This window comes from Cheilinus undulatus, linkage group 18 (genome assembly GCF_018320785.1).
Source record: "Cheilinus undulatus linkage group 18, ASM1832078v1, whole genome shotgun sequence".
NCBI lineage: Eukaryota > Metazoa > Chordata > Actinopteri > Labriformes > Labridae > Cheilinus > Cheilinus undulatus.
Window position 1 is genome coordinate 36,117,188 of NC_054882.1, and position 13,673 is coordinate 36,130,860.

General features: G+C 38.9%; 1 protein-coding gene across 1 annotated transcript in view; it reads left to right on the forward strand.

Moving 5' to 3' along the window:
• The window catches only part of lrfn5a (leucine rich repeat and fibronectin type III domain containing 5a), a 190,174-nt gene that overhangs the window by 143,328 nt on the left and 33,173 nt on the right, over positions 1–13,673 (forward strand). The window contains exons 4-8 of the mRNA XM_041811840.1: positions 3,981–4,109; positions 4,231–4,411; positions 4,994–5,149; positions 7,690–7,949; positions 11,954–12,421. Of these exons, the coding sequence (XP_041667774.1) occupies positions 3,981–4,109; positions 4,231–4,411; positions 4,994–5,149; positions 7,690–7,949; positions 11,954–12,421 (1,194 nt within the window). The remainder of the gene's footprint in view (positions 1–3,980; positions 4,110–4,230; positions 4,412–4,993; positions 5,150–7,689; positions 7,950–11,953; positions 12,422–13,673) is intronic.

A 13,673-nucleotide genomic window follows, 5' to 3' on the forward strand; every position in this document is an offset into this window, starting at 1 on the left:
AGGTATGTCATTAGAATGAAAAGGTTGTCTCACAACCCCTGTTTCAGATTATATTTCTCTATGTGAAACCTGTTTCCAGAGGTTTGATGTGTCCCTCAGGCCGCCAGTTGATGATCACTGATCTAGAGCAATCCTCAGCCAATAGCAGACTACAATCCAAATTCAGACTCAATCTATCCTGACTGAGGTTTATTTTGCAGATGGTTTCCAATCCAAACACGGCCTCTGATGCTTTTGATGGTATTCTGTTCAAATGGATTGCTTTCTTAACCTGACACAATAGATGGATGTGTTTCACACATCCATCTGGTAAACCTCCCAAAGACAGCGTTTGGGAAAGGGCAAAACCCCCCCCCCAAAAAAAACTTGAGGGTGATTGGATGAATGTTATGTCTGTTACGTCTTACGGGCCAATCAGAGCAACAGAACATGAAACGTTGTAGCCGCTATCAAGAAGTAAACTTCTTAGAGAACTGCATAACGCGAAATGAGGCGACTGTAGACGTGTCAGTACACGACTTTTGTCATTTTTGAAAAGAAAACAACTCACTGCTGTTCTTTGTTCTTCTTTTAATGAAGACATGTCATCAAGTTCTGATAAAACTGGCGCTTTAGCAGCATCCACGCTAATGTCTTCCACCATAATTGCACCGACCTCTTGCTTGCTTACATCATGACTCTGCCGCCCCCGAAAGTACTGCCCCTTGACGCTGATTGGTCCTGTCACTTTCTATGCGGGCAGTCCAGATGGGAGCTTTGCAAGACAGATTCACCAGGGAAAACCACGGAAACAGGCGAATCCATCTGCTTTGCAAAGTTATGCAAAGCAGTCAGGAAAGTCCCAAACCATTGAATTTGTTCTAAATCATTACACCTGATGCTGCTTAGCCAATCAAAATCCTCTCAATGCACCAGAAATTGTGATTGAACATATTGACTGAGTAAACAAGCACGAAGGAGTCAGCAGACAGGAAAGTCTAAGAGACACAGTGGGAAGTGAGTGAAGTGAGTCAGTGAGTCAGTGAAAAGTAGACAGGGTGTGTTATAAAGTTAGGAAACGAAAAGAAGACAATGAAGGAATCTTTAATCAATAATTTAAGAATTCATGTGTTCATTCTCCCCTTTGGCAGTGCAAACCAGTGTGTCTGGTATGTTTCATACCACCAGGATCATTAGGTACAAGAACTTCAAGCGTAACTATGAGACAGATTTTACATCTTTGTGCAACCATACCGACTCACATCTGATTGGTCGACACAAAAAACATGATGAACCAAGAGCCCATCATGGTCAATACACCAGAATCCCAGAATCATTCACTGACCAACATTGTGCAACCAAAGTTTCCTTGGATTTAAGTGAACATAAAGATCCTTCTACTGACATAGAGGTTGTCTGGAACAATTTTAACTCTGTCTGGCAAGTTAGAGCTCGGTTCTCTCACTAAACAAGAGAAAGTAGAGTGGGTTAAAAAAAATGAGGGGCAAGTTTTGCCTTCTCAGAGCTGCTTTCTATATGTTTTGTTTTTAAATGCAAACCTTCAGTATTTCATTAGACATATTATTTTATCACAATCATTTTAGTATCAAAGTAATTCCAATCTCTTAGGCTAATAATGTTTTTATTCAGTGTTTATTATTAACAAAGTAAAAGACCTTTTCTTTAACTTCCAGAAGAAGATCAGTCTTTCATTATTATTTCTTCCTCATGTTGTCAGCCTATATTAGAGTTTCCACACATTGAGACTGAACAGCTTTTTCTCAAACTGGAAATAGAGACGCTGATCCATGATGTCATCAGGCAACAAAGCCTGGAGCATCTCCGGCACAGATGAATAATCACTGAATTTTTGGACAAAAGCATTACCCTTGGTGCTTTTTTTCGCTGATACGAGTACAATATCCCCTGGCAGTGCAATGAAATAAAACTCATTTCAGTAGTTGGGGGGGAAAAAAAGTATTTTTTTGGGACCTCAGAGTAAGTCGTAGTCAGTTCGTATTCACTGAAGCAGCTCATGGCTGTCTCCTGATGGCAGTTCAGTTTAAGGCCTCGCTTCTTTGGTTTGAAGTCTCTGAGAGAGATGTTCAAACTTACAAATATTGAATGAGCTGCCCAGGACTGGAGGATTTTGGACTTTTGTTTCTAAATATTTAAAGAACTCTTTAAACACTATTTAGGGCTCTGGGGTATGGCCATTTCGGTCACACATTGTTGAAGGAATAGTTGGGCTTGTTCTGCTCAAGGCTGTGCTCCCTTCAGTCCCCCATTCATTCTTCCTCACAGGCATCTGCCACGAGACAGGACAGGCCTGTGTCTCTCTGTGGTTAAATATTTGCATTTCAATGCAGAATATGTGGCGAGGGACAAGATCTTTAGAGTAGCAGGTCTGTTATTTCTCTGGACAAAGGGGCCTTGGAATCTAGTATTTGACTTGGTTTTGAATGTATGCAGGCAAACCTCAGTGTGAGGGCACAAAAGGTGAACCACACAATTGGCACAATTGTAACCAGGGAAACAATTTACAGAATAAATAACAAAGCTTTTATACCAATCTAGAAACGGATATCTGTATTTAATGGCAGAAACCAATCAGATTGGGATTGTATCTCTTAATTTGCATTCTGTTTTGTTTGTAGTTCATCCGACTATAGATTATAGACAGCACATAAAATCAGGTTTTGACTCAGTTAGTATTTTTCCATCAGAATATCGATTAAAGCATCTGCTACCAGAAATATTGGCCTTTTCCCCTGGAGACTAATCCATTGATAGATTATAGACGATCATTTTAAAGACTGGGCCGTTGTTTACCACTGAGCTAAGTGTTGTCACCATCTTTGAGGATTTCACAGTGTAAATGACAGCATTATTTACTAGGAAGTCCCCCAAAGAAGGAGAAAGCTTTGAGTGCTTTCATAAGACTTGTGTAGGTTTGAATATATAGGAGTTGAAATTGTCACTCTAAGGTAGTGGTTCTCAACTTTTTTCAGCCCACGACCCCCAAAATTAAGGTGCCAGAGACCGGGGACCCCCGCTGTACCTGAAGGTGGTTGAACACAGCCATGCAAAATCAAGAATAGTCATGTGCAGACAAGGCTGCCCATAAAGGGGGAGGTTTCTTGGAACCAGCCAAAATGGGGGCCCATAGTCCAGCAAAATCATGATCCATTGTGAAGTTAAGCTGTGAAAACCATACTTTACATTTGACCACTCTAATCAAAGAAACAAATATCTTTATTTATTCATTTGTGTACTAAATAGCCTTCTTAAAATGAAAACTTTTGTTTAAAAACATATTTCAAATAGGTTAAAAGTTGCTTTGATTGGTTAATAACGGCAACAAATGGTGGAAAAGGTGGTAAAATTGGATTTTCAACCAACATAAATGGGTGAAACTGGCAAAAATGGGCACAGAATGTGGTCAAAAGGGGTTATAAAGCGGCTAAAATGGTTTTAAAGAGCAAAAATTTGGTGGAAATTAGGTGGAATGGGATGAAAAATTGATATAAACAGACAAAAATGGACTAACTGTGGTTAAAATGGGCAAAAAGGGGTGTAAAAAGTGGTTAATAGTGGCAATAATAGGTCAACAGGGGCACAAATAGGAGAAAGTGGCAATAATTGGTTTAGAAGTGGCAAAAACAGGCAGAAAAAAAGTGGTGGAAAGGGTTTAAAATTGACAAAAATGTTTCTTTTAAGTTGCAACAATGTGCTAAAGTTGGCAAAAAATGTGAAAAAGTGAAGAAAAATTGTTAACATTAGGTAACATTGGTGTAAAGTGGCAACAGTGTAATTGATACAATGTATTCTTAGTTATTTTGAGGCATCTGGTGACCCCCTCTCAGTGTCCCGCGACCCACAAGGAGGTCCCGACCCCAAGGATGAGAACCACTGCTCTAAGGAAAAGAACATAAATTCCAGCTACACAGAATTGTGTGTCTAAAGATTAAAATGTCTTATTTACCTTTATTTATCCACAGTGTGAAGAGGAAAGACTTTGCAAACATGACACGGCTGGTGGACCTAACATTATCCAGAAACACCATCTCCTACATCACACCTCATGCCTTTGCTGATCTGGAAAACCTCAGAGCACTGCACCTCAATAGGTATGGGTTCACACACTGCTACTGCATGTAAATAAAAAAAGACTTTGGAACGAGGTAGTGATCATTTTCACTTTGGCTAAGATTTCATCTTCATCCATTTCTCTGTTTGTCTTATCTGCAGTAACCGTCTGACGAGGATAGGCAATGATACATTCAGCGGGATGTCGAAGCTTCACCACCTGATTCTGAACAACAACCAGCTGGTGCTCATCCACCAGGGAGCATTCAACGACCTGCTGGCGCTGGAAGAATTAGACCTCAGTTACAATAACCTGGATTCTATTCCTTGGGAGGCTATCCAGGTCAGGATCTCTTCAAACTGCAGCAGCCTTGGCAGGCAACCTGCACTGCTGGAGGCCACTAAAAGGGTCGATCCCAAGCACAATAATATGTCTATAAAACTTCTTGCCATTTCAATAAAATTGTAGTAAAGACATCTTAGGGGCTTTCAGCCTTACGAGCTATTCATTGAGTTCATCACAAGTTTTTTTATTGATCGTTTCACTAAAGATTTTCTTCCCGACACGTACATTTTACTAGTGCTATTTTCCAGCAAACAAGATTTTTTTTTTATGTATTACAAGTTCTGAGCCCCTGTGGATCTGCTTTATAAAATGTTCTGGAAGTTAAGATGAATGAGATCAAATGATCTACTTTGATGAACTGATGCTGTGTGAAGTAATTTGGTTAACTCTCATGGATATGTAAGCGCTTCAGTCCCACCACTATTCATCATAAAAGTTTGTTACAGATAAAAAGGGCAGAAATTAAGATTTCTTTTCCTCAACAAAGACAAATATTAACCTCCTTTATTAACTTCTTCTTTTATTCATCAAAAGGGCTGAAAAGTAATGCTGTTTCTTGTTTTTTTGTCATTCATGTAGAAAATGACCAGCCTCCACACATTGAGTTTAGACCACAACATGCTGGACTTCATCCCGGAGGGAACGTTTTCCCTGCTACAGAAGCTCAACAGGCTGGACGTCACGTCTAATAAACTCCAAAAGCTGCCACCAGACCCACTTTTTCAAAGAGCACAGGTAATGTCTATAATATAAATGTGCCATAATATCCCCTTAATTTTAAAGCTAACTAAAGTAAACGATTTAAGCCCAATTTTTGATTCAGCTCGATTGTATTGTTGCAACTGCAATTTGTCTAAACAATCCTCACGTGTTGGATCAGAACAATCATTTTACTACACCAGATCAAGTCAGAACAGAGTCACAGATGGATGTTTCACACTTTTAGTACTCAAAAAATGAACATAAACTCAACTGTGTGCCCAGCCAGATGGAATAGTGAAAAAGATGACTAGCTTTTAAATTAGGAAAATACCGTAAATGCCTTTATCTCATGCGAGACAGAACACAATGGAACTGATAGAATCACTTGTTTTTTTTTTTCCTTCAAGCCCTGTTTGATCAAGTTTCTGTGAGATCTCATGTCACTGATATCCCCACTGTATAATTGTACTATAAATGGCAGATATGTAATCCTCCACTTAGTCCAAAGAAAGCATGCTTATTTATTTTTTATTTTTATAATCTTATTTTTATCGAAAGGCAATATTACAAAATATTTTTGTTAATCTATGCACCAGAAGTTACAGTATTAAGCCACTTGGCCAAGGTAGATCCACTCAGTCCATCAGTCCTCTGTTAATACACATTTTTCCACCACACAATCTGTTTACAGACTTTTTGGTAAATATGTCAAATAAAAGAAAAACTGAAAATTAAAAATTAAATTAAATTAAATTAAACTAAATTGAATTAAATAAAGCCTTTCTTTTTTTTCTAATGACAGAAAGTTAAACATTTTAACTGTTTACACAACAACTATGGGAGCTTATAACAGTAATATTACCCATTTGAGGGGATAGAGGGTGTATGAATGGTTGGAGTCATACAAAATCTGCACATGTTGGTGCATAAATTTAATCCACTTATTCCAGATTTGGTATAGGTCTGAACAATTTGTGAAAATAATCTTATTGTGATGTTTATCCCCGATATTGCAGTTACAATTTAAATTGCAATTATTTAAGGTTCCTCATCTTATGCATTGTTCAGCAAACACAAGCAATAAATTATTCTAAATTATAACCAGGACAATATTGGTATGAAAGATTTGACATGAATATCTAAATGTGATTTCACTCATATAGCAAGTTTCATATCAATTGCTATACTGAAAGGAATGATACTTTTTTCATGTTATTATCATTTTGATGAAGAAATCAACTACATGAACAGCAAAACATTCATATAAAAAGGCACATAAATGTGTGCATAATGTGTAGAGCAGAAAATCTCTGCTGCAAAGCTTTGTATCAAAGTGGTATTTTTACGCATTTCAGGGTAAGGAAATATTGCACTGCCTGCGATTTGAAAATTGCAGCAGGTCGTATTGCGATTTAATCTAATTTGCAATTAACTTCCCAGCCCTAATTTGGTACAATTTTTGTTTTTGGATCCCCAAGGAAAAAGTCAATATCTACATTTTGTATATTTCCAATATTTTTCCACACTAGTCTTATATTGTGGGCGGAGCTATATTTAACCATTTCTTGTAATACACTTTTCACTTGCTGCCAAAACAGCATGCAGTAGTTTTGTATCACTCCTCTTTTTTAGACATAAATATAACCCAAATAAAGACTCAAAACTCAGAGGTATTTGAATTTTGAATACCTTTTTCAATGCTGTATGAATACCGATCAGTATAAACTCAGTCTGGGACAATCTCAGAATATGTGGAAGTGGTTTGCCTCTCTTGAGCCACTCTCCCTTCAACATCCTCCACTCTTATCCCGGTATGTCTCTTGGCATGGCGCTTTGAAATGCCTGATCATATTTTTCCAGCAGTGTTCCCTCCAGTGTCTTGAGTTTGTTGATGACCACTGACAACAACACATTTCTTCCCAGGCCTCTGCTGAGAGTTCCAGTCCTGCGTTTTTCTCCCACTTCTCCTTAATGTGTAAGGTGTTATCATCGTTTACATTAAGAAAAGTGGTATATAATTTAGAAATACATTTATTCAGCATGGAGGAGGAAGAAGGGTTCAAAGCAAGCATTTTTGAAAGATTAAAACATTTAAATCAGTAGAAACTGTCGTAATGTCTGTAGTCTCCTATGATTTAAAAATCAGCTAGATCACAGCCAGCCTCAGAGGGCCTTAATCTCTGAACCTAATTGGGAATTATGTCAAACCTGCAGTTTGTTCCATGTGTTTTTCAGGCAAAACAGACAACTGATAAAAGGATGATTCCATTTTAACATCTAAGCTATTGTGAATTATGAAACCCACTTTCCCTTTTTCTTATCATTTTAACTACATTTTGAAATGTTTCATTACTCACCTGATAATCATACAGTTGCTGAGCTAACTGTGGAAATCAGGCTGCCAGGACAGACAAGAGGACGAAGATAAACTTTGACTCATTTATTTTATCTATCAGAGAAGAGGGATAAGATACCACACAGTAACTAAGTGAATCAGAGTGTAAGGCCGCCTTTTACTGCACTGCGACTTTTAGCTTGACTAATAGCATCTTTAAATTGTTTCACATTGCCAGGTCTTAGCTACTTCAGGGATCATGACCCCTTCTTCTTTCGCGCTGTCATTCGGGGGGAACCCTCTCCACTGCAACTGTGAGTTACTGTGGCTGCGAAGACTGAACAGGGAGGATGACCTGGAGACGTGTGCTTCACCTCAACACCTCTCCGGTCGATACTTCTGGTCCATTCCTGAAGAGGAATTTCTCTGTGAACCACCTCTTATCACCAGATACTCCCATGAGATGAGGGTGCTTGAAGGGCAGAGAGTTGCACTCAGGTACCTGTTTTTATCTCAGAGACATGAGAAACTGTTTAATCACTAATCAGCACAACTGAATGCTTTTCACTCTGCAGTAATGTTCTGACACATAAACACACCTCATTAATGTGTGCTGTCTCCAGGTTTTAATTGACATTCCATATTAACTTTTAAACTGCTTAAGAATCTGCGTGAAATACTTTCCGATGTTCAATGGAGCAAAAGACATGCCATCACACTAAAATTTTAAAAAGACTGGAAATAAATCAAGATAACAACAGGTCTGAGAGATGATGATTACTTCATTTGCATATATATTGGTCACACGCTTCCAATCATGATAGATGTTATGTTTTCAAATATGGAATAATAATGAAATGGAGTAAAAGGGGGGCAAGGAAATCGATGTGATACTATTATCCTCTTTCCTTTAGGAGCTATGAGTGGGGATAATCGAAAAATCAAGCCACCTTATATTTTTCAACACAGTTTTTAATGAATAAAACTACATCATGACAGAAAATGCTTTAGGTCATGAATAGTGTTAATAATGTATTTTCTCATCTCCTGATAGCAGTAGGAGATTTTGATGACAAATATGTACAAATGATTTATTTTTTTGTGATTGAAAACAAAAAAAAAATCTTGAATCTCCGCTATATCAGTGGCTCTCAAATGGTGCGGCAAGGCACACTAGTGTGGCTTGAGCTAAGTCAAGGTGTGCCTTGGGGATCTGCCTGGGCCCCTGAGAAAAGAAAACAGAGAATGGGCCCTCCCTAGCTGTGATTTATTGATGATATCAGTGTAAGTGTGTTGGATCAGTAGCTTTGGTGCTAGCATCCTGGCTAACAATTACCTAAATTGGCTATTATTAAGTTGAAATCGATGTTTCAATTATTAATTTGCTACTTTTAACCAATTTAGCCAATTTTTCTACCTGTTTTGCCACTTATTTTGACAACTTAAACCACTTTTGTTGTTTTTTTTTTTACAATTCTGCAATTTTTTTTTAAAATACCTTTTACCCATTTTTGCAACTTTTTTGGAACTTTTAGCTACATTTTTGCTCACAATTTTTGCTACCTTTTTGCCTACTTTTGCTATTATTTGGACAATTTTCACCTATATTCTCAATCACTTTTAACCCCTTTTCACCACCTTTTAGCAACTTTAACCCTTTTTGCCACTTTTCTACCACTTGTAATCTATTTTACCACCTTTTTGCCTTTTTTCACTCACTTTCCCTTAGTTTGGCCACTTTTTTTGGCCATTTTTTAATCACTTTAACTCATTTTACCATCTTTTTACAACATTTAGCCCAATTTGGCCACTTTTAACCCATATTTGCCACCTTTTTGACACTTTCAATGTGTTTTTGCCAGTTTTAACCCATTTTTGGCACCTTATGCCAATTGTTACCCATTTTTGACTTTGTCTTGTTACTTTTTGCCAAATTTTGCCATGTTTTTTCATCACATTTTTGCCACCTTTTGCCCACTTTTGCCACCCCAAGTTGTCTGGGCCCCAGAAACCTCTCCCCTTTATCCCCCCTTATCGGCCACCTTGACTGTTATGTTACTTAAAAAGTCTAGTTTGTATTGATATGAATATGGTGTGCCTTGAGATTTTGGCTTAACCTTAGGTGTGCCTTGGGCAAAAGAAGTTTGAAAACCACTGCTCTATATCATAAGTTACTCTTAATTACTTTGGGTAATCGATGTCTTAGCAGAACATCTCAGCACAGGGCCTCTTCTGACCAATCACCATGACTGTACTATAGATGCTTAGGCAGGTCAAACATAACCCGGTGAAGTTGTTTTCTTGCAATGTCTCTGCAACTATAAGCCGATACCATCAGCTGGTAAACTGTGATTGCATAACACTGCATATCATCATATATATGTTTTTAACTTGCAAATAATTTTCTGTGCTTTACAAATACTGTTAACCTACATTTGAAGACAGTTATTCTTGTACCAATCATTTCTGATAACTTGTGCGTTTATATCTTTCTGCATTAAATAGTCTGATCTGCATCGAAGTCATAAGTATAGATTAATAGAATGTGCTTAACCTAAAAACACACAATTATAATAGTCAAATGTTTTATTCACACAACCATTAAGCAATCACAGAGCTGCTGGAATAACACTGTGAACTCACACGCTTATGACTCCAAAAAGAGCTAAATCACTTCATGCCTGAAGTTTGCCAAGGAGCACTTTGACACTCCACTACTACTGGGAAAATGTTTGGTGGACTGATGAAACTAAGGTTGAAGTGTTTGCGAAGAACATGCAGCACTGCGTTTGATGTAAAAAGGATACTGCATACTAACATGAGAACAACATCTCCACTGTGAAGTATGGTGGAGGGAGCATCATGATTTGGGGCTGCTTTGCTGCCTCAGGGTTTGGGGCGCTCGCCAACATCGAGGGGAAAATGAATTTCCAAGTTTATCAGGATATTCTACAGGATAATGTCAGGGTGGCGGTCAGCCAGCTGAAGCTCAGAAGAAGTTAGGTGAGGCAGCAGGACAATGACCCTGAACACTGAGGTGAATCTATTATAGTATGGCTTAAAAAAAACCAGAAAATCCAATGTTTGGAGTGGCCTCGTCAGAGCCAAGACCTGGATACAATTGAGATGCTGTGGAATGACCTCAAGAGAGCCATTCACATCAGACAGAAAATGGGTGAGCTGAAGCCGTTCTGTAAGGAATAATGGTCCAGAATTCCTCCTGAATGTTGTGCAGGTCTGATCAGCAGCTACCAGAAACACTTGGTGGAGGTCATTGCTGCCAAAGGAGGTTCAACCAGCTATTAAAGTTCAAATATTACACGAAATACAGATTTTAAGACTTTTGTAGCAAAAATATGTGCCCGCCCCCCCAAGATTCAGAAAAATCCATTCCCTCCCTTTCAGAAAATAAGTGCTGAAACAAGCTGTTCTCAGGTTTTTCCCTCATGATGTCATGTGGGGAGTTAGCCCCACCCCCAAGTTCAGTTAGTCCTCCTTGCTTGCAAGGAAAGTTCTGGCCTCCTCTCCTGATCAGAGCTCAGAGGATGAGAGCTCAATTAATTAAGCCATTTCCTAAGAGGGGCGGATTCAGGGGCGGGGTCAGACAGCTTATTAACATTTAAAGCTACAGACACAGCAACAGCTCGTTCTGAGTAGGGCTGAAACAGAGGGGGTTTTTAGACATGCAAAAGTCTAATACTGGAGTGTTTTTTAGCAACAAACTTCACAGGCATGTTTTTGGGGAACTGTGCAACCGATATAAACTTGTGACCTTTAAATTTGGGGTTCACTTACTTTTCCTACAGCGCTACGCATGTTCATTAAAGACTTAAGGTATCATAACTGATTGTGTGGTGTTAGGTTAAGCACATTGTGTTTGCCTATTCTTGTGACTTATATGTGGATCAGGTCAAATTCAATGACCATTTAAATGCAGAAAACAAAGGGTTCACTACATTTTCATGCCACTGTTAAAGGCTTCCTTTAGAATCTGAACATGTGCTTCTCTGGTATACTTGGAGTACATAATGACTCACTGAAGGCCATCAACCTTTCGTGACTCGTGCATTAGTTTACTTGATAGAAATGTTATCATAACCTATCCTTAGCAGATTTCTTGAATTATTTTTGCTGACAAAAATGCTCAGGGTCAGTGGAAGTAAAATAATTTTCTTTACCCGTTATAGACATAAACTTGTCATTTATACCTGATACATTAAGAACACTCACCATGGACTCTAGGGCCTTGAGATTGGCTTTTTTTATTCCAACTTTTTCCCACGAACTGGTAAAAAAAATTTGGTGGGAATTTGTAAGACCCTGTAAAACTAAAACAAATTTAAACAGCAGACAACATCAATAATGTTCACTGTTTTCTTCCTCAGTCTGGGAAGGGAGAAGGAGAACCCAAAAACACCCTTGAGCAACGCTCTTCTTTTGCACACTTGACCTCATTCTGTCTTGTTTCTGATGTCTTCTATTCTGGTTTTCATTCCTTAAAGGTGTAAGGCAAGAGGAGACCCAGAGCCAGCAATCCACTGGATCTCTCCCGAGGGCAAACTGGTCTCGAACTCCACCAGAACATTGGTTTACACTAATGGGACTCTTGACATCCTAATTAGTACTGTGAAAGACACAGGCTCCTTCACCTGTATCTCCTCTAACCCTGCTGGTGAAGCCCATCAGACAGTAGACTTGGTTATTATAAAACTCCCACACATCTCCAACAACACAAACAACATCCAGGAGCCCGACCCAGGATCGTCAGATATTTCTACGTCGACCCGAGGCGGAGCCAATGGAAGCAATGTGACGGGTGATGTGAAGGGTGGAGTGGATAAGAGAGTGGTGACGGCTGAGGCCACGTCATCAACGGCTTTAATCAAGTTTAACTTCCAGAGGAATATTCCAGGAATAAGGATGTTCCAGATACAGTACAACGGGAGCCAAGATGACTCACTGGTTTACAGGTAAGACTGACAGAAACACTACCTAACCCTTTTATAACACAAGGGTCAGACTGTTCACATAACGGAAACTGAACCATGATATGTCTACTGTGGAGGTAGAGCATTACCCAAGTCTGAGTTGTTTAGATTAGATTACAGTAGATTACATGAAACTTTAATTATCCTGTTGGGATCTTTTCACTACGAGAACCTTGCCACAGCTCCATGAGGCTCTACAAGAGTGCTGCAAATTTTTCCAAGGGCACATAATTACCATGAAAACGGAGGAACAATAAGAGCTACGAGGGCACTACAAGGCACTAGAAAAGGTGCTTCAAGGGAGTTCAAAAGGATGGTATCAGGGTGCCATTGTTTACGGCTTTTGGCTATGGTTTTTACAGTGCAAGTGAACAAGACCCTAATTTCACTCCTGATTTACACTGAATTATGTTGCATGTAAATAAATTTAGTTGTATTAGTTTGCCATTACAGATTTTTTGTAATGAGGGATTATATCAGGCTGACATTGAACTGAATCGCTGACCAAAGCGAGATACGATGTCTGCATTTGTGGCTGACAGACAGTTACGCAGGGAAAGTATTTATTATCCTGAGAGAAGCTGTTTTAATCCCCCACATGAAAAGAAGTTTTGTTTTACAAGGCAAAAACCTCTGACATTCGTTAAGACATAAGATGCAGAAAACTAGTCAGTGGTGCGGGCAGGACTGGACTCTATGACTGAGCAAACTGCAGCTGTGCACAGTAGTTCAAGTCTACATCTTAAAAACAAGCAAAAGTAAAAAATACAAAATACATCCTTCTTCAGTCTTAAAAATCATGCGGTCTGTATCAGCCTCTTGTTTTGGACACCATGTTTGCAGAGCTGAGGTGATGCAGCAGCTGCTGCCGTGCGTCTTTTTACGATGTTCCTCCCTGCTGTAAAGGGAGTTCAACGTGCCATATTTAACTCATTTATTGCATTGTATGACATCCTTTCTGTACTATGATTATAGAAAGATCACAATAAATGAGTGAAAATTTACTTATATAGGAGTCAAGTTGCTTGTAAGATATGTCATGCCAGAGTGAAATACTTGGACGACACAACGAACCCGAGTGTGAGACATCATAGCGATAGCTTAGCCGCTAACAGCTAACATGAAAGAAGCCTGCTGAAGCTACTGCTGATTTTTACTCATGCCACTACAATCACCCAGTCAATACTTTGTTTTTTTTTGTAAGGACCTGCATTATCGTAGTGTCGTTAAGAAT